The 24,364-nt window shown below is 51.7% G+C and overlaps 1 protein-coding gene across 4 annotated transcripts in view; it reads right to left on the bottom strand.

Annotated features, from left to right (window-relative positions):
* The window catches only part of SLCO2B1 (solute carrier organic anion transporter family member 2B1), a 51,911-nt gene that overhangs the window by 20,484 nt on the left and 7,063 nt on the right, over positions 1-24,364 (bottom strand). Inside the window, exons 1-8 of one of the 4 annotated variants that reach the window (XM_082343161.1) lie at positions 24,124-24,208; positions 22,508-24,084; positions 17,263-17,393; positions 16,009-16,146; positions 14,547-14,709; positions 11,376-11,615; positions 11,044-11,142; positions 8,108-8,298 (exon numbers count right to left, since the gene is read on the bottom strand). In XM_082343161.1, the coding sequence (XP_082199287.1) occupies positions 8,108-8,298; positions 11,044-11,142; positions 11,376-11,615; positions 14,547-14,709; positions 16,009-16,146; positions 17,263-17,346 (915 nt within the window). In that variant the 5' untranslated portion in view covers positions 17,347-17,393; positions 22,508-24,084; positions 24,124-24,208. Of the gene's footprint in view, positions 1-8,107; positions 8,299-11,043; positions 11,143-11,375; positions 11,616-14,546; positions 14,710-16,008; positions 16,147-17,262; positions 17,394-22,507; positions 24,085-24,123; positions 24,209-24,364 lie in introns of those variants that run through there. The other 3 variants (XM_082343159.1, XM_082343160.1, XM_082343162.1) reach the window with 3 other exon arrangements.

Raw genomic sequence — 24,364 nt, 5'->3', positions numbered from 1 at the left:
TGTCTCCCGGGCTATAGTCCTCATTTTGCCCCAAATAAAACTTAATTCACAACTCTCATGTTGTGCTTTTTTTTTTCAGTTGACAGTAACTTGCACAACATCACACAACTAGCAAGTGGCAGAACTAAGATCTGAGCTCAAGCCTGCCCGAGTCGAAAACTTACACTTTATCCACCAAGCCCTGTGAATCAGAAGTATGGTGCAGGACTCGTGGGATTAGGAGGCACCTTTGTGGGGTGATGTGAAGGGGCCTGAAATCTGAGTCTTGTTTCTCTGGGTAAGGCACTGTGGGTCTATTATTCATTTATATCTCAGAGCTGTGCTGTTGGATGCAGCTACCAGCCGCATGTGGCCGCTGAGCGCTGGAACTATGGCTGGTCCAAATTGAGATGGGCCGTAAGTGTAAAATACGCATTGCATTTCAAAGACTCGGTATGAAAAAATGGAACGGAAAATATCTCACAATGAGTTTTTTGTATTTATGATATGCTAACATGAGAATGTTTTAAATATAGAGGATGAAAGAAAATTCTTCTTAAAATTAATTTCTTTTCCTTTTGAATGCGGCTACTAGACCATTTAGAACAACATTTGTGGCTCACATGATATTTCTTTTGGACACGCTGCCTTAAGGAGAATTAGAGACTCACCTTACTCTGTTCTCAGTCCTAGCCAAGCTGTGAGAGAGCGTGTGGGAAGGTCCAGGGTCCCGGAGGGAGAGGGGTGCTGCCCCAGGAATGGAAGTAAGAAGGGTGGGGATAGATTGACAACTTCCTAGGTTTCCTATCAGGGAGAAGCAGTCTTGCCCTTCAGACAGGCAACATCTTGTGAGTTCCTTGCATGGGGTTCCTTGTCCCCAAGTAAACAGTAAAAACAACCACAGTGTCATCTGCTGCCACATGTATAACCCTATGTGGTCTACACTGCACTTTCACATCCACCCTGTCATTTAATTCCCACAACAGTCTGGTGTGGGGACTATTACTGCACCTATTTCACAGAAGAGGAGGCAGAGACCCCCAAAGGGCAAGTGTCACCCAGGGAGTAATTGGCAGACTAGGCTTTATTACCACCCCCTGTGCCCGTGTTGACCTCTGGGCTTTGGGGACGGGAGGCGAGGGACAGACCTTCAGGGGTTGCAGGGTCAGGAGGGCATCCAGGCAGAGGTGAGCTCTGGGATTGGAGAGATAGGAAGGAAACGGTTATTTGAAACAGGGACATATACTAGCGAAAAGGCAGGGGCAGGAAGAGAGGTGTCTGGGAGGTGGGAGGGACCAACTGACGACAGCCACGAGCCTCTCAAGAGCCTCTCGGGGCAGGAGCAGGGCGGTTCGGAGGGCCAGGCTGAGGGACTTGGGCTTTCTTCTGTGGGTGCTGGGAACACTGACCTCCAGCCCCTGTCTCTGTGCTCTCCAGAAGTTTCTGCCTCTCTCCCCACATCTGTTTTGAGGACTTCCGACTAATAGTGGGCTCCAGAAACAGGAATCATCGAGCCTCTGCTCAGAGTGGGGCTCAGAGTATGACCAATCTGGGCTGTGGTTTGCCCAGGTCAGCAGGTCTGGGCTGAGGGAGCCGGTCAGAACTTCCCCTCTCGGGCTGTGTGCTGACTGCTGCAGCCCGTGGGACCCGGGACGCTGTGTGTGGTCCAGCACGAGGAAGGTCCCACTGCCTGCGGGGCCTCAGGGGGCCCAGGAGCTGTCCTTAGAGGAAGCTGGGTTCCTTGAAGGCTCTGGGCCGGGGCTGTGATCCCAGCCCCACGGAGCCAGCGCTGACCCTGGTGGGTGATGTGGAACTCTCTGCCAGCCCTCAGCTTCCGTCACATCTGGCCACAGGAAGCAGCCACAGGGATGGGGTTATCTGCTTAACTTCCTATCCTCTGTGGGAGGGAGATCGTGTCTTGTAGCAGAGGTCCTGGACAGCTGAGCTTCTTTGAGGGAGCCGTGTGCTCCTGGCTCTCTTACAATGGGATTCTTGCAACTGGCCGCACCTCGTTTCCCTGTGGCTACCAGAAAGCTCAGGACCAAATAAGTGTTTCAACGAGTGGTCTTGGTCTTGATTGAGTGACTCAGCACAGGCCCTGAGATGGTTCTTCCTGGGCCTGAATCCCAGCTCCACCTTTCACTAGCCATTCCACCAGGTTATTTAATCTCTCTGTAACTCGGTCCCTCGGGAGTAAAATGGGGGTAATAGCTGAACCTATTTCATAGGTGGGTTACAGGGATTAAATGAGCTAATTAATACAAAGGGCTTAGAACAGTGGATGGTACAGAGTAGGCAGTACATATTGGCCTAATTTCTCACTCTCTTACTAGTACTGTACATGTATTTGCTGTGAGCTGTCTCAAACCTTTTATGGAACAGAGTGGAAGTAGGATATAGAAAAGCATCTAAGAAGAATATTGGAAAAAAGGTAATTTTTCCTTTTAAGAGCTGGCCTAATCCATGCTAAGAACAAGCACTCCTGGTTACTGAGCCTGCATGTCAGGTATTGAACCACCCACCTCACCACTTTGCCTCATTTCCTTCTTACAAACCCCCCAAAATATAGATTGTATGGTTATACCCATTTTATAGATTTCAGACTTAGTAAGTGACAGAGTCAGAATTCATACCCAGGTCAGGTGGTGCAGACAAAGCTGCTGTTGGCCTTCCTCCCTGCCACTAAGCAATGCCTCCAACTCAGACACTAAGGAAACGCTTACATGGTGCCTCATGGGCCAGATCAGCTACCAAACACCTCCTCCCTTTAGCCTCAGTCTCCTCCTCTATCATTTGGTGGTATTGGACTAGACCAATGTTTTTAAAACTGGTTTTTGCAACAGAACCCTTTTCCCAAGTGAAATCTCACTCAAAAGACTGGTATAAAAACACTGAAAAGTAGAACTAGTCTGACTGAAGTGTGTGTGTGTGTGTGTGTGTGTGTGTGTGTGTGTGTGTGTGTGTGTAGGAGAGGAAGGTCCTTAGTCCTGCTGGGGAACCTCTCTCTTCAGTGTCCTTATGGTGGCACCTTTTGGGTTCTATGGGGTGCAGTTTGAAAACCACTTGAGCAGATCACTCCAAAGGGCCTTCCAGCCCCAGTGTATGAGGAAGCTCTGATCTGCACCAGGCCAGGGAGAGGAAGTCTCTCTTCAGCCCTTTGGGGCCAAGACCTGGCCTTGTACAGACGGGTGCAGGGGGAGGTGGTGCTGGCTAAGCTCCGGGCACAACCTTGACCTTCTCTGGGCCTCAATCCCTCTGTCTGTAAGAGGGAGTGGGCGTTGAACTGGATGATCACACAGGTCCTTCTACCTTAGAGAGCTGAGGTGGGGTGAGGGTGGAGTCACAAGGCTTGGGTCACCTGGGACGGGGAAGGAAACAAGAGGGCTTCTAAGCTGGCTGGGAGGGCTCTGGAGGCAGTGCCAGCAAGGGAGAGACTCTAGGCAGAGGGAAGACCTGTGTCACCCTGAATCTCACAGGGGCTGCAGTGGGAGCACAAAGTCCCAGGGGAACAGGGGCCTTCCGCCTGGGCAGACCCCAACGGACAGGCCCTAAGTCCTAGGTTTTCAAGGCCATTGCCACTGCCCACTCCTGTCCCCATCCCTGAACATTCTCCCAAAGAAGCGCATCGAGGTGAATGACCAGGAGACAATGGATTTCATAGACTCTTAGGCCAAAACTGTAGCTATTTAGAAATGTGAATTTTGGGAGTCACACAGCATTTGAGGTGCAGAATCTTAGAATAATAGAACATAAATACTCGAGAATCTTCAACTACTAGAAACATAGAACTTTAAAACCAGGTAATATTCCCATCCCAGACTCTGGGAGATGCCCCAGAATAACAGACACTGAGGCTGCTGGGAAATATGACAGAGGCCAGTGGTGCTCAGAGTCTGGGTGGGGACACAGGATCTCCAGGGGATCTGTTCTCAGCCCCTGGTCCAGCCTGAAGGGTAGCTCAGAAGGGCCTAAGGGCGTGGAGAGCACAGGAGGGCTGCTGGCTGAATGGGATCCTACAGCCACAAAGCTATATGGGCCCAGCTGACCTGCTAGGGAGCCCCTAAGAGACCATCTTTACTCTAAGGGCTCTGCAGAGCCATGTTCCAGGAGCCCGGCGGCTTGACAGGACCTTAGAAACTGGCTAATGGTAGACAGGGAGACTGAGGCCTGAGAGAGGTGAGGCCTGCCCTGGTTCACTTCTAGAAAGACGTCTGGGTGGCCACCTGAGCTCTGAGGTCACAGACACATGGACAGAGCCAAAGGCAGGGAAGCAGAGCTCCTGCCCCTCCCATGCCGATATGGCCTCCCCCATCCCCCGTCTCACAGTCTTGTCTGTGGAGACTATTAGTCCCCTCCCCGCTGGCAGGGAACGCTAAGCACTGGCCATGGGAGAAACCTGAGCTGTCATCCAGTCATCCTCCGTCTGTCTGCTCCTGGCCTTCTTTCACTACCTGAGAGCTCCTCGGGGCAAGGGCTGTGGGATACACCCCTCGGTCCTCCTGTAAAAGTGCTCACGTACTGCCCCATAGGCAGGGAGCCATTTAAAGGAGACACCAATGAACCTGCCAGAGCTAGCAGACTTTGTCCAGTCTTCTGCGTATTGTGCAGACAGGGAGACTGAGGCCAGAGACCTTCTCTGGGTCACGCAATCTTTATATAATATACCACTATCTCCTGGATACCAGTAAAAGCTGCATTTACTTCTAGGAGGGTATTTAGAGGACCCCTGAGCTTGGGAAGGGGGTGCTTGAAGGGACTTCAGAAATAGTCCCCCACTTCACTTTCTCCCCTTGCCTGTTCCTACTCCCCATGGAAGATACACATCCCACGTATGAGGACCTGGACTTTCTGGCTGCCAATTTTGTCTAATTGGGCCCTTCCTCCTGGTCCATCCCCCTCCCCATCAGTGGCCTGAGTGGGCTGGGCCAGCCCAAGAAACTGCAAGCAGACCCAGCCTAGGCAGCCTCAGGAGGCGGGGAACAGTTCCTCCCACATCAATATTTATTGCCTGAATGCTGCTGGAAGCAGATCATCATGTTCTCAGCCTTCGGTTCTTTTTTAAGAACCTCTCACCGCCTTCCCTCCTCACTCTCCATCCCCGATGTGCTGAGAGAATGAATCCAGACAGCCAGACAGGTTCACAGCGAGGGAGCCAGTGTTTCAAGTCATCACAGAGACACAGCTCTAAAAATCTGAATCTCTGCATCACAGCAGCTTCGACTCAAGGAATAGTGCATTCTCAGAATCCGAGGCACACAGAATACTGCTCCAGGAATCTAAACTCAGCATCGTACACAACAGAACAGAATGGGGAAGTGACTTGCTCAAGGTCACATGACTGACATATGACTGAGCCCAGCATAGCCGAGGCTCACCCTTGTTTCTTCCACCTCTTCCACCCCGTGGCTCAAGTGGCACTTCTTCTCTGATCAAATTCAGAACAGAGAAGTGCCACTTCTCTGTGGCAAGACCCAGCTTGGAGATTACCCAGAACTGGCAACCCAGTCTCTTCCCTTCCTTCCTCTGTGATCACCCTTGCTTCTAAGAATTCCCCAAGTTCCAGGAATTTCTTCTCATTCATATTTTGGCATGAGCTAAGCAGAACCAGAAAGGACCATCTGTGGTTCCAAGCTGTCTTCTTCCCCTGAAACTGGTCTCTCTCCAACGCCTGCCTCGCCCGCCTCTGAGCCAGCATCAGCCCTTCGCTGTCTCTGGGATGCCCGTCCCATAGTAGAGCAAGATCCAGGTCTGTGTGGTCCCCCTCCTGCGTGGTTCTTTGGGCTCATCCCCACGCCCTGCCTTACTGCCAATGCACTGGTTCCTGCCTGGACCAACACCACAGCTGTCACATCAATCTCCCTGCCCCCAGCTGCTCTCTGCACACTCCCTTGTCCCTTCCAATCCCTTCTGTACTTAGCACCTGGTGCTAAAGCCATGGGACTCCCTCCAGGGCTACACACTGCTCTTGAAGCTGGCAGGCAAGACTTTTCCTGTTCTGGCCCCTGCTGGCTGTCCCAACATCAATTTTCTTTGGTCCCCCCAGCCCCATGTATATAGCCTCTGCTGCAGCAGGGGGTGGGAGATGGGCTGGTGAAGGCAGCCAGGTGTGGTGTCAGAATGACTTGGGGTCAAGTCCCAGCTTTTCCAGGCAGACACATTTTCAGCCCTTCCTCTTAGGCCTAAATTTTCTTGCTCTAAGGATGAGGCACTATCTCACATTACAGCAAACATATTCAAATGCACCAACCTGCAACATTAAATTGAATTATTCTTGCTGCAAAATATTTGACAGGATTTTTATAAATTGTCCCTTTGAAATTGAATTACTTAGCAACAACTAACTTCCTTAATTTATGATTGTTTGTGATTTCTCAAAATCCTGGCACAGAGGTCCTAAAACTCTTGTAAATAAGGGTGTTAGGAGAATCTTTTGATCTAATATTTAGTCTTTGATCCCGGTTCCTGACACAGAGCTCCTAAGATCTTTGTAATTTCCTGAGTGGTAAGAGCATCTGACACTGAGCCCCGAAATCCCTTGGAATTTCCTGGTGATAGGAACATCTTTTGTTTTAATGAGCTGACTCTGGTGGGCTCCTGGGTGAGGGCTGGTCACCAGAAAGACCAAGCCATGATTGGAAGCTTGGAACTTTCAGCCCACCACTGCCCCCTAATTCTGCAGAGAGGAGAGAGAGGCTACAAGGGAGTTAATAATCAACCATGCCTACGTGATGAAGCCTCCATAAAAAATCCCAATAGTATAGGGTTCAGGGAGCTTCTAGGTTGGTGAACACAGCCAGGTGGGTGATGTACCCAACTCCACAGGGACAGAGCTCCTGCGCTCGGCACCCTCCCAGACCTCGCCCTATGTATCTCTTTATCTGGCTGTTCATCTGTATCATTTACCGTATCCTTTATTATGTAATAAACTGGTACACATAAGTCAGTGTCTTCCTGATTTCTGTTAGCCACTCCAGCAAACAATCAAATCCACAGAAATATTGCGTGGGGACAGGTAAAGGTAAAACGGGAGTATTTTTCCCTTATACTCCCAGACTTGGGAAAAAAGAAAGTCTAATGCACAAATTTTCAGAATGTAATGAAATGTGTATGAGAATTAAAGAAAAGTTAATGAAGCTGACGCTAATGACATACAATTGAGCTTCTATAAGACATTTCTATTTTGTCTTCTTTTGTATTTTAGAGCCAATTTATTGTTTTTCGGGCCTCGTGTTTTTGTGGGTCCCTGGAAAACTTAGAGGTCCCTGGCCCAGAATCATCTCTCCTGCCCAGTAGCCTCACATGGTCCTGCCTTTTCCTACCACCTGTGACCTTGAGCACATCCTTGCACCTTCTGGGCCTCAGTGTTGTCCTCTGAGGAAAGACCATGAGCCGAGCAGAAGAATTCAGTGAAATACCCCTGCGGTACCTCGCCGGTTATTACTTATCTTAACAACTTATCTGTCTCTTAAAGAGACTCCGTCCTCAGAGTCTAGGCTGTGCCTGGTTTAAGTAAGGGTGGAGACCATGTGCTGAGCCCCAGGGTCCAGCCTGACGCCTGGCCCCAGGGAGGCACTCAGTACATGTCTGTCCCCTCACTGTCCCTGAAAAGGCCAGGTTCATTTCTATAGCCAAATCCTTTGCCCAGACTGTTTCCACACCGAGAATGCCCCTCCCTTTCCTTTCCATGCTTCCGCACGTCCTTCATTGTCCTGTTCAACTCCCCTCTCTTTAGAGAAGCCTTCCCAGACCCTCCTGCAAACCCTCCACCTCTTCCCAGTTCTCAACATTGCCATAGCACGTTCAGAATCTACCAAACGCTTTAAGCAACAAGCAGAGAGGCGGTAGGGTAGTGGTTAGAATGAGGGGAGAAGGCTCAGACAGGACTGGGTTCTAGTTCCAGCACTGTCCTTGCTGGTCTCGTGATCTTGGGTAGGTCACTTCCATCTCTGGCCCTCGAGCTCCTCAGCTGTGGAGGGGCAGGAAATACACACTGTGCAGGGACGTTGAGGAGATGGCTTTGTAAGCTGTGACGTGCAGTGCCCAGGAGGGATGGAGTTTAAAGTTATAAAGGAGGACAAGTGGGTTGGGGGTGGAGCCTGGACTAGAGTGGGGCATGCAGGGGGCTTACTTTGCTGACAGGTGGGTCTGAAACTGCCAAGACCTTTCGCCGGAAGCGAAGCTCACGCTTCTCCTTGGGCATCTCCTTGGGGAAGAAGAAGTAGGGGATGGCAGCCAGGGCCACCGTGCCAGCGGAGATGAGAAAGCCCAACCACCAGGCACCCACCCATCGGGGGTCCTTTGAGGTCAGGCTGATGCCACCTGGAAGAGAAGACCATGTGATATTAGGGTCAGGATGGGCTGTCACTGCTTGGCCACCACCCTGGGACCGGCCTCTGAGACATGAAGTGGCCTGTGCTGGGAGTCAGGAGATCTGGGTTCCAGTTGTGCCTCTGCCTGTTAGTATATCCTGTGTGAACTTGGGCAAGTCCCTGACCCTTCCTGGGCCTCAACTTTTTCAACGATTAAGGCAATGTGTGTTGTGGTCAAGGTCACGGACTTTGGAAATGGACTGCTTGGTCTGAATTCCATTACTAACATAACTTTGGGCAAGTTACTTAACTTCTTGGTGCCTCGGTTTCCTCCTCTGTAAAGTACAGATATTAGTAGCACTTACATCATAGGGCTGATGTGAGAATCATAGAAACTAATACGTGTAAAGCATTTAGAATAGTGCTGGCACATAGAATGTCTACATGGGTGTTTTCTCTTTGCTTACTGTTAACTACTGTGATTATTATTATGAAACTGATGGCTAGGATGACTCTTGTGGTTCTCAGACCTGCACGATGATTAAAATCACAAGGGGTGCTTGTCAAAAAAACCTGGCCTTACCCATGACCAGCTTAGAACTGCCACAGGATGGGGTGGGAAGGTGACCAAGGAATCTGTGCCTTTAACAAGTTCCCCACCTACTGTATAGCACAGGAAGAAAAAAAAAAAAGAAGGTACAATCTGTTTGCAGGACATATATTAAGTTAATCTTAAAAATGCCTTCCAATATACATTAGGTGTAGACAAATACTGTTTGATTCCACTTATACTAGGTACCTAGAAAAGTCAAATTCATAGAGTCAGAAAGTACTTTGGTAGATGCCAGGGGCTGGGGGGTAGGGGTGAGGGTGGGAGTGGGAGGTGGGGAGGGGGAATGGGGAGTCAGTGTTTAATGGGGACAGAGTCTCAGTTTAGGAAGGTGAAAAATTCGGGAGATGGAGGATGGTGAGAGTTGCATAACAATGTGAATGTACTTAATGCCACTGAACTGCACAGTTAAATATGGTTAAAATAGTATGTTTTATATTATGTGACTTTTACCACAATAAAAAAAATTTTTTTTTTAATTCCCCAGGTGATTTTGATCCCCCTCCAGGTGTAATTAGGACAAGATTATCCCAGGTGTACTTCCTGACTGGAGTGCCCACCTCTCCCATCAGACCTCTTGACCCCAAGGCTGAGTTGGGTACCTCCTCCTTCAACTGCCACAGCATCTGCAAACACTTTCTAACAATACAGATGCATGATGACACCAACCCCATGAGTAGGGCTGATTCCCAGGTGCTTGATCCTGAGCTCCTCCTGGACAGGAGCCAGAGTACACAGTCAGCACTCAGCAAATGCATCTGTAAAACTAGGGGCAAAGTTGGCTTCTGCACTGATTCCCTCCTCCACGTATTACTCCCCTGGCTTCTGTGCCAGGCTGGTGGGAACTCACACACACATTTCAGATCTGCTTCTCACATACCAGTCTGTGCCTGCAGTGGATATGACCCGCCCAACCCATGCAATCCCCCAGAGAGAAAGAAGGACTAAGGAGGTGGCACATTGGTCCACAGGAATGCCACACCTGCCTGTGAAGGTGGGATAGCTGCCAGGATGATGTCAACAGAGCCAGAAACATACCCCCATCCCCTGAGCTGGGGTGCGTCTGGGAAACTGACTCCTGATTCCCAAGACTGCTCCATTGAGGGAGAGAGGAGTTACAACCAGAGTCCACATTTGGCTCCTGGTCCAGCTTTCTAGAAGGAAGGGAGGTGGGGCAGGGTTTTCCCTAACGACTCTTGTTCAGAGCTGCCCAGACCTGTCCTGACTGGAGGCACCCTTGGGCAAAAGCCAGAGAACAAGAAACAGAATCTGCCTGTCCATCTACCTGTACGTGTGTCACCTGAGGCTTCTAGGGCTTGCTGGAAAATCTCCAGGTGAAGGATGGGACATCTTAGCAGCAGGAGGCAGAAGGCAGAGCTGGGGGCTCAGAGCTACTTGGTGTGACCAGCAGGCAGCTGAGATGCCGCAGTGACCTGTTCTAAAAAAATTCCACTCCCACTCCTCACAGAGCGCCAGAGCTCTGGGATCCCCAAGCACTCCTCCCTCCTGGCTGCCTTCGGACCCAGCTTCAGTTCCACTCCTTGGTCCACCCTGACCACTACCTGGATCAGAGACCACTATTCCCCAAATGGTGCCCTTAGCACAGGTTGTCAGGCTCTGAGGTGGTCAGAGCTGGAAGGGTCCTTAGAGGTCACCCAGTGGATTTCCCATCTGAGATGGCCAATGTAGCTGAGTCCTGCTCCAAAGTTCTCTCCAGCATGCCAGTGTCCTCTCTGTGTCCTGAGGCTTGTCCCCTGACAGATGGGAGTGCCCCACAGGCCAAGAAGAGTACTGCTCCACAGCGTATCTGAGCAGGGGGCTGGGGGCCCGGGGGAGCTCAGGGGTGGAACTAGGTGAAGACATGCAACAATAGTGACAACAACTATAACTCTCCATCTGATGCCTCCTTATAGCTCATCGCCATATTCTCACTGCATTCTGATTACAACTTTGGGAGGTGGGCGGGACAGAGAGCATCTCAAAGATGGGAAAGCTGAGGCTCAGAGAGGTTAAGAGGCATGTCCAAGGTCATGGGGTTGCTGGGATTTGAACCTGGGTCCCCTGGCTCAGTGTCTCCTATGAGACCAGTGGTCAGTCTGCTGTGTCTATGTGCCCCTGGGGGCAACTGTGTGCTCTGAGGCTCACCTTCTGGCATTCGATCAATGTCCACGTAAAGGCGCAGCATGAGGCTGCCCAGCCCATAGGCCATGCCTGGCCCCATCATGGTCACTGCAAACAGGATCCCTGCAACAGGAAGCCTAGGTTAGACCCCTCTAGCCCGGCTTCCCTCTGCAGGTTAGTGCCTGCCCAGCCTCCAGCGGGCAAGAGCAGCCCATCTCCCCCGGTCAGGGCCGGGGAGCTCTCCAAGGCTTCTCTGGACCTTTACCAGCCACATGGGGCAGAGGTCAGGGACTCATACTTAGCCCGACCTGGGCTGGGCGCTCCCTCAGAGCCCGAGGGGTGGGACAGGTCCTCACCGAGGTAGAGGGGTGAGTTGCTGTGGTGGGCAAAGTCATCAATGTAGGAGATGCCAAAGGGCTGAATGGGCACCCCGCCCACGCCGAGCAGGGTCTGGGCCGTGAACATTATCCCCACCACGGCCAGATGCTGGACCTCTGTGTAGCCTGAGCAGCTGCTGTTGGATGGGGCCGGGGCTGAGGCTGGGGCCTCAGTGGTGGGCAGGCACAGGGAGGCCTCAAAGTCCTGTGGCATGTCTGCTGAGAGATGATAAAAAATATTAGGACAATACCTAAGACTTATATAGCACTTACTGATGCAAGGTACTGTTCTAAATGCCCTGTTTATAAGTCATCTGACCCCTACAACAAACCCAGGGAAGAGGTGCTCTCATTACTCCCATTTTACAGATGAGAAAACTGATGCTCAGACAGCAACTAACAAGGGTTAGAGTCAGGATTGGAACCCAGGCAGTCCAGCTTTGAGTCCATGCTCTTAAACTGCCCTGTGTCACCTCTCTGAGCAGAGATATGTGGAAGTGCCATGGCAACAGTGGCTCTTAGGTTGGAGGGGTGGGGCGGTCGAAGGAGGTGGAGTTTGAACTGGGTGGAGAAGAACAAACAAGATTTTCCAGAAAGGGAAGGTGGGGGAGGGGGGTGTTCCAGAAAGAGGTCACAGCACATGCAAAACCAGGAGCTTGAGAAGTTCAGCATGGCTGGCTCACAGAGTGTAAAGGTCAAGGCCAGGGCTGAAGGCAGGGCCAGGCAAGAGAGGGGATGCTGGGCCTGGGCTGTGGAGGGCTCTAGTGCCCTTGACCTTCATTATGGGGAGGCTCGGTGTCAGCTCGGGACACAGATGCAGAGTGCAATAAAGGGAAATTTCTTAAATTAGTACCAGACATTTGTTTCCTGTAGCTCACCAATATTTGCTGAGCAAACTTAAGAAGACCCTCATACTATTATTATCCCAAATGCGGGTGTAGAAGTGGCCTTCTCTCTGCGGCTGGCCCAGCCCTTTCTGGGAGGTCTGAGCCATGTCCACCCAGCCCAGAGAGCCACTCTTTAGGGCTGGAAAAAGCCATGTGAACCAAAGTCAAGGACCTGGACCCTCAACCAAGACTGCCTGGGTTGAAGACGGTGAGACTTTGGCAGAGAGGCCCTCAGCCCCTCTGGGCTCGGTTTCGTCATCTGTTGAACAAGCCCCCTAGGATGGAAGTTCTACACAAATATGGAATTCAGAAGCAGAATAATTCAGTAGTTCAGAGCAGAGGCTCTAGGGACAGCCTACCAGGGCATGTCTACTAGCTGTGGGCCTTGGGGAAGTACCTCCTTCTCTGAGCCTGTTTCCTCACTTATAAAATAGGATAATGATAACACCTGCTCAAAGGGTTGTAAGCATTAGGAGTGATGATTGGTGCCTGTGCACAGTGCCTACTAGACACTAGATATGAGGATTATTATGGGGATCTTTAATAAGATCTTTTTTTTTCCACCCCTGGGTCCCCAGTACCTAGCAGAGGGCCTGGCACATAAATACTAATGATAAGTAATTCATTAATGAGGAGGAACGAGTGAATGAAATAGCCTTGTATGTCAGAGCAGCGTGGGTGCTTGGTGGTCACCAAGTCTGGCCCACCCATTGGACAGATGTGGAGACTGAGGCTCAGGCAGGAGAAGCGGTTTGCTTGGGGTTTCATGGGGAGCAGAAGGGTGTTGTATGGCAGTGAGGATGAAGACTGTGTGTGACCCTGCACAGGAAAATCTCTGTTAAAGTGAAGATTCTGGACGGAGGAATGTAAGGAAGTGTAACTTTTCAGCATCCTAGTCAGGCCTCTTGACGGTTCTCCACTCAGGCCTAGATAACCACTCTGCTTTCTTCCTGGACTTTCCCCACTTCCCAGCCATTGCCTGTGAGGTTCCCTCCACCTGAAATGCCCACCTTCTCTCAACTGCCACCTCCTCCAGCTCACTCCAGCCTCCAGTATCCTTCCCTTACTCAGGGCTCTACCGGCTCCCCCTGGCTGTCTGGTGCTGGACGCTCTGGCCTGTGGCAGAGCTGCCCACGCTCACGCCAACCCACGCTCCCTCGCAGCTTCTCGGGGGTGGTTGTACCTGCTCCATCTTTCCACCCCTGGGCCTGGCACAGAGTAGGAGCTTTGGGGTCTGAGCTGATGGGAGGACAAGGGAGGAAGGATGCTTTCTGACAGCGCTCCTCCCCTGGGAAGCCTTCCATGATGGAGGCTGGGCCGTGGGCTCCTTCCCTGGGCTCCTTCAGTCCTGTTCTTCCTTCCTCACACAATTGATACAATGAGTGAGGAAAAGGGAGGTATTGTTTGTCTGTTTCCTCTCCCAGACTGGGAGCTCCCAGTAGGCAAGGACTGAGTCCCCTGAGAGGGTCCAGCACAAAGTAGGCAGCGCTAAGGGTTTCTTGGGTGGACCACCAGATGGATTGTTGAGGGGTTGGTGGATGGATGGGTGGATGGGTAGATGGGTAGGTGATTGGATGGATAGATGGGTGAATGGGTGGAAAGGTGAATAGGACAGGGAAGGCTGCTTGAGTCGTTCTCCAAGGGACAGGCATCCATCTGTCAAGTTGACTCTCAACAAAATCCCACTGGGCTCAACAGGGGCTTCACTATTCCTGTCCAAAATTCTTTCATGGTTTTATTTGTTCATTCACTCATTCATTCTTTCTTTCATCAATGTCTTGGCTTCTTGTGAGGATTAAATGCATCAAGACACATAAAGTGCTTAGAACAGTGGTGCCTAGTAAGTGGTGTGTGATACTGTTATTATTATATACAAATTATTATATATTATATATTATTATTATATATTATTATCCATAAGTATTTCCTGAGGACCCACACAGGCCAGGCCCTAAAGTGGGCTGCATTGTAAACCCACCCCCATCTCAAAAATAAAAGCAGTGACATACAAACAGGCCCTCACCAAGAGATGCCCAGAGGGCCTCACCTCTCTGCCCCAGGACTACCCACTACCCCACTGCCCAGGGCTGCCAGAGGGACCCACCCGGGCTGCGGCTGAAGGAGGCAGTGGGTGGGAGGCGGGGAGGAGTAGGTGTTCTGGGAAGCTGGGTCCATCCTAACCTCTGGAGGCCTGAGGATGGGCCATGTGCACAGTAATGCGGCAGCTCATGTACACCCTCAGCCCAGCCCCTCCTGCTCTTACCGGGGCTGGTGTGGTCGTAGTGGTACGGCTCTGAGATGAAGTGGGGGACAGTCATGAGCACGCCCGCCAGGGTCACAAGGATAGCTCCATAGCCGATCAGGCGGGGCCGATGTACCCGGCTGCCAAAATAGCTCACAAACACGATCAGGGCTGTGTTCCCCACCTGCAAAGGGATGAGAGGACCCATTAAAGTGGAGCAGAGGGCCGGCCTTGTCGCTCTCGCCAATCTCAGTGTTCCCTTCTGTAGAATGGACTAGCTGGTTGAATAAGAATCATTTGGGTCCGTCTTAAAAATACAGATTCTGGGTCCTCCTAGGAAGGGCCCTAGTGTCCCATTAGAGGAGAGAAATAAGAGCAGCGTGGACAGGGCTAGAAGTTCCATTTTATTCTAGAATGTGGGTTGGGCCCCGTGTTAGAACTTCTGGGAAGTCATGAATGAGAAACAAATAAAGAAAGTCTAAAGCCAGAGGACTAAGGCTTGGATTTTGAGCCTTAGAATCAAAACCCACGGATGTGGGTGCTGGAGGGGACGTAAGAGTTTGCAGGGAAGGGCGGCTCTGCTGTCAGAAGCTGGGTGTGCACTCCACTCTGCGGCTTACTGGTTGTTGACCGCGGGTGAGACACTTACCCCTTACCTCCTTGCCGATGGAGGGGGGCGGTATCAGCGGAAGGTCAGTGGGAGGACTGATCCTGGGAAGGACAGTCACTCCATTCTATAGATGGGACACTGAGGCCTAGAGTCAGGGAGTGACTTGCCCAAGACCCCAGGTAATGACGTTCTCTTCCCACCTCTGAGATCTGAGGGTGGAGTGCTAAGGAGCACCTGGGGACGCGGTGTAGACCACAGGCCTTGGGTTGGGAGGAATGTGACACATCACCCAAGGGAGAGAGAATTTCACAGAAATCTACTGGGGGTCAGGGAGAAAGAGAGTGTTCTCAGGACCACGGCCCTTTCTGAGGGTGAAAACATCTGGTGGGGAAGGGGTTGGGCACAGCTGGACTCTGATCTCCCAATCCACCCAAAGCGGATTGTCCACTCCTGGCTGTCTGGCTGTCATCCCAGAGGCAGAGGCCTGTGGATCCCGGGGCAACTCCACGCCGCGGAAACACCCCCTCCCCCAACCACGCCAAGGTCCCAAAGTTCTGCCTTTGATCTAATTTAAACCTCTCTCACTACTGTTGAATTGGCTTCCTCTGATTCCTTCCTGGGGCGGACAATAGCCGGGTGCCTGAAAAGGTGAAGGAACCAAAAGGAGAATGGGGGGACATGGGGACCCTGGCTAGCTGTAAAATCCTCCACGTCCCCCAACAGAGGGCCCCCCAAAGGCGGGATAGGAAGGAGCTAAGATGGGGTTGCATGTGGCACTGGGTGGGAAGGGTTTATGTTGGGGCAGTGAGGGAGGGGGAGGGGGGTGTGAGTCTCCCTCAATGTCCCCCCCTGCGGCTGTGCCGGGGCCGGTACCTCGTTGAAGGCGGCCAGCAGCCCCGAGGTCTGACTGGAGAGGCCGAAGCGCTTCTCCACCGTGGAGATGGAGCTCTTGAGGTAGCCGGAGATCATGAGCTGCGCCAGCTGCAGCAGGCTGTGGCACAGCACGAAGAACTGTCGGAGGGTCCGCGGTGATGGCAGCGGGTGGGCGGAGGGCCGGGGAGATCGTGGCGTGTGGGTGGTAGACAGACGAGATGGGGTTGGAGAGAGGGACGGAAAGTGAGGCCACGAGATAGAGAAACAGAGTCAGAGGAGACAGTCACACAGGAGGAGACAGAGGAAGAGAGGAAGAGTCCAGAACAAGAGGAGAGAGAGAGATACTGGAGTAATGCATGGATTCTCACACAGGCCTAAAAACTAGGAAAGCTGTCCTGGGTACCCCAGGAGTCCGGGGGCAACCTGGAATCCACAGGGCTGAGAGTAGGGTCTTCATGGGGCCAAGGATGACAGGAGCCCCTCTGACCCCCAGAGGTCCCCCAGGCTGGACTGGACCCCGCTCCATGTTCTACCACCCTACCCTTTTCCCCAGGAAGCTCCCCAGATCCCACCCCACACAGTCCTCCCCTGGAGCTCCCCTGGGAGACCACCTGCACACAGCGAACCCCCAAGCTACCCACCCCACCTCACTCAGCCTCACCCAAACACCCCGCCTGCCTGCATTCCTCCTGAAAAACTGGCAGAATTCCTAAGAGAAGAAAAAGCTTGCTTCAAAGAATTAAAAATAGGGTGTTTATGCCAGAGCTTAAAAAATAGAGTGTCTGTTCTTCTGAGTTTCGGTTTCCTCATCTGTGCAACAAGGAAGACACCCCTGCCTCCCCAGGTTATTATGAGAACTAAATAAGACCATGTGGGGACAGCTTCTGGCACAGGGCCTGACACCCTGTAGGTGCTGGTGGAGGCTTGGATGTTTAGGGCTGCGCTTGGTGGAGCCAGCACTCCCAGTATTCATACAGGTTCAGGATCCCTGGGGTTCTTCTCTTTCCTGCTAGAAAAACAGGAGCCAAGAAGACTGGTCACCCACTGCCCACAGAGCAGCCTCTCTGGAAGGAGAGAACACGTACCTGAAACCAAGCTAAGTGCTTCTATAGATCACAACTACCCATTCTACAGATGAGGAAGCTGAGGCTCAGGGAATGGCAGCAACTTGCTTGGCATTTTACAGCCTGTAAGTGGCAGAGCCTGTTCTATCGGGCTTGGATGGCCCTGCTCCTGCCAGGCCCTGAGAGGTACCTTGATGCTGTGAAACACACTTGGCCGCAAATCTTGAGGATTTGGCCTGGCTTTGCCTCCAGGTGTGTCTCCTGTGCCCACCATGGCCTTGGTGTCCTTGTCTGGCACCTGGAGCTCCTCACCAATCGGCCCTGTGGGACAGACAGCCAGGACATGAGAGTGGAGATGGAATCCCAGAGAATGGCCCTGACCGTGTAGCCCAAGGTGTTTCAGGGGTTGGTGAGAATCTGTGTCAAAGCACCATCAGCCTTCCTGCGTCCCAGGTGCTGAAAGAGCCCTTCCTAAGAGGGTGTGTGTGTGCTCCATGTGCCCATGCTGGTCAGATCCCACTGGGACCACCTATTCACACCTTCATTCCATTCCCAGCGTAAATCTTCCTTCTAGGGAGAAGTTTCTGATGCTGCCACACAACCTTTAAGCTGTGGCCCTGGTGTAGAAATGCACAGCCTTAGCCCCGCCCTGGGGCCTATATCTGTGACATCCAGTGCTCCTGGAGGCTGACTTTGGGTCTGGGTCTGTGGCTGTCTGGCTCAGTCTAGGATCAGAGGTCTGGGGTCCAGTGCATGGTCAAGTCTTGGTCCAAAGTCAGGACATAAAGGCTTTTCCTGCGGGTAGTTTGGAACAGATACCAACACCTCCACAGGGCACCACCCTGCCTATAATCACAGAACTAACCACCCCAATGCCCAAATCGTACATGAACCAGGTGGCTGGTCTGCACAGAAAGGGCACTAAGAGATCATCCCATTTAACCCCTCTCATTTACCCCTGGACAAACTGAGGCCCCATGTGTGGAGATGACTCAGGAGGTAGAGCTAGGTTAGAACCTGGGTTCTTGGCCCCATTATGCGTGTCTGGTTTTCTCCCATGGTAACCATGTCAGTCTCCCACTCACTGCAGTCCCTTCAGAGGCATCTCTCCCCGGTCTCTTGACGTTTAATCTCAGTGAGGAGCCTGGAAGCCTGGCCTTGGGAGACTCCACCCCTCCATTTCGATGAAAACCACCTGCACCTCCTCGCAGCCCAGGCCTCCTTGGCCTTCCTCCCCTTCTGGGGTCCCGCTTCCTGCAGAAGCCACTCCATTGTCTCAGATGCCTCTCAACCTGGCAGGAGTTTCCGCTCATTCAACAAGCTCCTTCTGGAGCCTGAAAACTGCCCTGAGGACACTTCTGACCCAGAGAGGTGGTGTGGGGCCTCTCACCCCTTCTCCAGGAAGATGGAAGGCAAACTCAAGGAGGGGGCTACGGAGGCCTGCGGCCGCCAGTGAGGGTTTTGTGCTCCTCACAAAAGATACCTGGGAGCCTAAGGAATTTTTCAAAATTGAGATATAATTCACACACCATAAAACCTACCCTTTCAGAGTATACAATTTAGTGGTTTTAGTATATTCAAAAAGTCATACTCTACCACCACTATCTAAATCCAGAATATTTTCATCACCCCAGTAAGAAATCCTGCACCCATTAACAGTCATTCCCCATTCCTCCCTCCTCCCATTTCCTGACAACCACTAATCTATTTTCTGGCTCTCTGGGTTTGCCTATTCTGGATATTTCATAAACATCCATATAAATGAAATCATACAATATGTGGTCTTTTGTGACTGGCTTCTTTCACTTAGCATAATGTTTCAAAGTTCATCCATGTTGTAGCATGTATCTATGCTCCATTCCTTTTAATGGCTGAATAATATTCCAGGGTATGGCTATATATTAACCACATTTTGTTTACCATTAATCTGTTGATGGACATTTGTATTGTTTCAGGTATGGTGAATATTCCTATACAAATTTTTGTGTGTGTATATATATATATATTTTTTATTTTTCTTTTTTTTCTCAGTTCTCTTGGGTATATAGCCAGGAGTTGAATTCCTGGGTCATATGGTAACTCTATGTTTAACTTTTTGAGGAACTGCCAAACTGTTTTCTAAAACCATTTTACATTCCTGCTAGCAATGGATGATGGTTCTAACTTCTCCACATTCTTGCTAATACTTATTATTGTCTGTCTCTTTGATTATAGCCATCCTCATGGGTGTGAAATGATATCTCATGTGGTTTTTTTTAATAGACTTTTATTGGAGTATTACTGCTTCACAATACTGTGTTAGTTTCTTTTGCACAACAAAGCGAATCAGCCATATGCATACACATGTCCCCATATCCCCTCCCTCTTGAGCCTCCCTCCCATCCTCCCTATCCCACTCCTCTAGGTCATCACAAAGCACCGAGCTGATCTCCCTGTGCTACGCTGCTGCTTCCCACCAGCCAACTATTTTACATTTGGTAGTGTATATATGTCCATGCTACTCTCACATTGCCCCAGCTTTGCCCTCCCACCCCACCCCTGGATCATCAAGTCCATTCTCTATGTCTGCCTCTTTATTCCTGCCCTGCAACTAGGTTCATCAGTACCATTTTTTTAGATTCCATATATATGCTTTAGCATACGGTACTTGTTTTTCTCTTTCTGACTTAACTTCACTCTGTATGACAGACTCTAGGTCCATCCACCTCACTACAAATAACCCTCATGTGGTTTTGATTTGATTTTCCCTAATGACTAATGATGTTGAGCATCTTCTCATTGCTTATTGGCCATATCTTTGGAAAAATGTCTATTTAAATAGCTTGAGGAGGGACTTCCTTGGTGGCACAGTGGTTAAGAATCTGCCTGCTAATGCAGGGGACACGGGTTTGAGCCCTGGTCCAGGAAGATCCCATATGCCACGGAGTAACTAAGCCCGTGCGCCACAACTGCTGAACCTGCACTCTAGAGCCCGTGAGCCACAACTACTGAGCCCATGTGCCACAACTACTGAAACCCATGCACCTAGAGCCCGTGCTCTGCAACTAGAGAAGCCACTGCAATGAGAAGCCCGCGCACCGCAGCAAAGAATAGCCCCTGCTCGCCGCAACTAGAGAAAGCCTGCGCACAGCAATGAAAGACCAACACAGCCAAAAATAAATAAATTTTGAAAAATAAATTAATTAAAAACAAAAACAAAAAAACAAATAGCTTGAGGAATTTGGCTGAGGAAATGCAAGTGTGTGTGGCTGGGAGGGAGTCCCTTTTGCGGGGTATGAACACTCAGAGGAAACAAGGAGATGCTGAAACAAAAGTGGCACCTGACAGGGAGGAGATAAGGGGTTGGCCTAGATAAGGGAAGTTGGGGCGAGGCTCTGTGGAGGTCACTTTGAAGGAGAAGAGAAGGTGAGGGGGTTCCAAGCAAACTCAACCAGAGGAGATTGACAGGATGATTTCTGAACCCCAGTTCCTCTCACCAGTAGAGACCAGTCACCTACTATAGCACAGAGGCTGTGCTACATGCTGTCCCTCTATGTAAAGGCTTGCATGCGCATTCTGCATGCTCGTGGAGCATCTCAACAACTCCACGCCTTTGGTGCTTTCTTGATCTCTATGCTGCTGATGAGGACACCAAGGCTCACAGGTAACTAGCTCTGCTGGCTCACGTTGGTGCAGGAACACGAGCCGAGGTGTTCATCTCAGTGTCACCCTGTGCTCCTTGCACAGATTTGATGAGGGGAAGAAGCACACGTTCTTCTCTGTCTCGGCCCAACCAAACCTAGCCAGGCCGCCTGGAAGGCAGCAGTGTCCGCCCCCAAGGAGCCAGGCCAACCAGATGATGAGGCTGGAGCTGAGGCTGGAAGGGCAGAAGTCACTGACCTGTATCCCCAGCTCTGAAAGAAACCCAGGGGATGGATGAGGGAGGGGGCAAAAGGTCAATGGACTGGCTCAGAACCTTCCACCCTCCTGTGGCCCGGTGTATAGTGTGAGCCTCTGGGTGGAGGAGGGAAGCCCTGGCCCTGTCCCCCCGGGTCCCCCCTGAGAGCCACCACCAGTCAGTGTGTTGGGTGGCCAGTCGGTCCCTGAACAGGGCTGGTCAGATTGGTTGTCAGTCCCCTTTGACCCCTTCCTGTGGGCTGGAGGCCTCTATAGGGGGGCTGGCGGCAGACAGTCTGACTCCCTGATAAGGGATAGAACTCCCCCTGGAAGGAGGGTCCCGAATCCGGGGCTGTGTGTCCACCTCACCTCACCTGCTGCCTCTGAGGCCCTTCCCGTCCTGTGAAGGCTTTTTCAAGGGCCAGCCCTGACAGGAGAGAGGGCAGCTGAGGGAGTGACCCTGGGCTGGGCTGGGGTGGCCTGTAGGAATAAGGAGAGAGGCAGGGAACCAGGTCCGAGGAAAAAATTCCAGCCTCTTCCTCTCCTAGGTGGGTAGCCAGATTTGGGGGCCCCAGGTATGCCAGGTGGTTCCAAGGGCTGGCAGGCAAGGGGTCTGTGTGCCTGTCGGTGGGTCACGCGGCTGCTCGTGCACTCATGTCCATCAGCTGGTAAGTAACTGGTCCACTAGTCCACTGTCCTTCAGGAGACTTGTCTGTTCGGGCTGTCAATTGCCCACTCACTGTAGAGCAGCTGCTCAGAAAGCCAGTCAGAAAGTTGCCCCAAAAGTCTGTCAGCCAGACACCTTCAGTTCAGTCAGAGACTCCAGATGTCTGCAAGGCACGGGGTCCTGGCTGTGGCCATACCCCCTCCACGGCCAGGAATCTGAGTCTGGGGGATGAGGGGCAAGGTTCAGATAGCAGCCCGACAGGAAGGGTTGATTTTCCCTGCCTGTTCTTTCCTGGAAAGGCTCAGGGGTCTGCCTACTCCAGCCATCTCCCAGCTATAAACAGCACATCTCAGGCAGATATGGGGCTGCGAGCCTGGACGTGCCCCTTTATCTTTCTCAGCCTGTTTCCTCTGTAAGGCGAGGATATAGCGTCTACTCAAGGAGGTAAGGTATCTTGGGTGCCTGGCTCAGGCTTGGCACACAGTAGGCCTCCTGAGGGCCAATGCTCTCCCCTCTCCTGATAATCTTCAAGTACCTCTGAGGCCACAGGCCCACCTGAACCCATTCCCTTCCACGCACCCCTGGTTTCTCCACGTTAACGCCTCCCTCTGACAGCTCCAGTTATTCCGTCTGTGGATCAACTCTCTCTTTCCCATCCAAGCCCCAGTCAACCGCAAGACCTGAGGAGCTGGACCCCCTCCCGCCGTGCACACTCACTAGCTGTGGAGGCAATCGCCCAGGTTTTAATCCCTTAGACCAGTGGCCCCTTTGCTTCCTCATCCTCAACGCAGGGCCAGCAATCCCTACTTCCCACTGCCGAGAGCGCCCCCCGAGAACAAGACCCTCCCGCCACATTCAGCCTGGACACTAGAAGCCCCAAACCACACCTTACCGATGACATTAACTTGACTTTGCTATTCCACTGTCTTCATTAGCATTTTTAGTTGTTACTCGTCTTCGACTGAGCAGCCCCAGCAAATGGCTTGATTTTTTATGACAGGAACTTCCGAAAAGATGGAGCAACTCTTCAAGGGAAACCATCAACAGGATGTGCACCTCAGATTCTTCGAATCTCTGCCCCCCAGATCCTCACCTTGCTGTTTCTACCAGCAAACCCTGGACTGTGGTATCACTATTCTTACCCAGTCCTGGTCAACCCTCCCTCACCCACCTCTCTCCCCGTCCTGAAGAACTGGCTGTAAAACAAACTTCCAAATTCTCAACAAATATTGACCTTTCCTCCCCACTCCGAGATACTGCCAAAGCTTTGAGAAGTGGTGTTGTCCCTTATGTCGGTAAATAATAGACTTTGTCTTATTGACAGGTTGTGTCACCAACATGTGGGGAACCAGCACAGACACGGTGCATAGCAGGTGCTCAGTGAACATTGTTTTCTTCCCTGTCAGGTACAAACACCCCGCCCGCCTTCATACTTGCTTTGGGACAGCAAGGAGCATTGCCACATCTAGAACTTGGGAACCAGGAGAAAGTTCAGCCCTGAAGGGCCAGGCAGGCGGGGGGCTGGGAGACCCAGCTCTCTGGCTCAACTTCTCCCCCTGCAGGAAGTGGCCTGATGGAGGAGTTTGCCCTGGAGCTACCCTATGTGCTGGCCTGGGCACACTCACCCAGCCTCCTAGCAAACCGTTGACGTAGCTGCTGTGACTCCATGACGTGGATGAGGAAACTGAAGCACAGAGAGGGGAAGGGGCTTATCCAGGTCCTGGGGCTGGTAAATGGCAAAGCCTGGACTGGAATTCAGGTCTGTCTGACACCTGGGCCCCTAACAGCAACCATGAGATGGTGGCTGCCAACGATGGCCTTCGAACCTATGAAAAATAATCGCCATGTAGCCATTTCTTATTCCGGCCTGGCTTCCCTCCAGCTAATTGTCAAAGGTGGTTGTATGGGGACAGTTGGCCGTTCTACCAGCTGGTTCTTTAGCTGGTCAGTCAGTCAGTCAGTTCATTGGTCAGTCAACACCCTCTTCTGTGGGTCTCAGAGAGTGCTGTCAGGGCAAGGCTGGACAGAGAAATATGGTGAGAAGGACATGTGGCCCTCAGTCCAGGGGACCTGAGTATGGTGAAAGTTCAGGACTCATAACCAAGGCCCAGATTTGAACTTTGAGGAGGGGCGGGCTGAGAAATGCCGAGAGAGCCTGGGAGAGTTCTCATATCCTGAGGATGGAGGAAGAGGGCTTGGACCAAGGAGGGACAAGGAAAGGGCACTTTTTCTCCAGAACATTCCAGCCTGTCCCTCAGCAGAGAGAGCACGATCTAGGGTCACTCAGACCCAGTGTGGCCTCGGGCCAGCAATTAGACCTCTCTGAGCCTCTGCAAAATAGGAATAATAAGCCTTGCCTCTCAAGCCTGCATGAGGGTCACACAGATAACATCCTTTAACTCCAAGATGCTGCACAGTGTCAGTTTTGTCAGTGTTTGCTCCAAACTCTCCAGGGAGCTATCTCCAGGCCTCAGAACTTATTGTCCTCCGGTGGAGCTATCTCCAGGCCTCAGAACTTATTGTCCTCCGGTGGGACACTCAGCCCCAGCATTACTCTCTCACCTCCTCCTGATCCCTGAAGAGGCACAGAACCCTCTGGAAACCTCCCACTGCTGTCTCCTTGTCTTCCCTCCCCTCTCCATCCTCACCTGCTGCATTCCAAGACTTTTTTTTTTTTTTTCCTGATAATTTCCCTGTGCAAGAGAAGGAAAGGAGGGGCTTCCCTGGTGGCGCAGTGGTTGAGAATCTG

This window comes from Balaenoptera borealis (genome assembly GCF_965194805.1).
Source record: "Balaenoptera borealis genome assembly, chromosome: 11".
Taxonomy (NCBI): Eukaryota; Metazoa; Chordata; class Mammalia; order Artiodactyla; family Balaenopteridae; genus Balaenoptera; species Balaenoptera borealis.
Note: the sequence above shows the minus strand (reverse complement) of the source record. Positions and strands in the feature narration are given on the sequence as shown.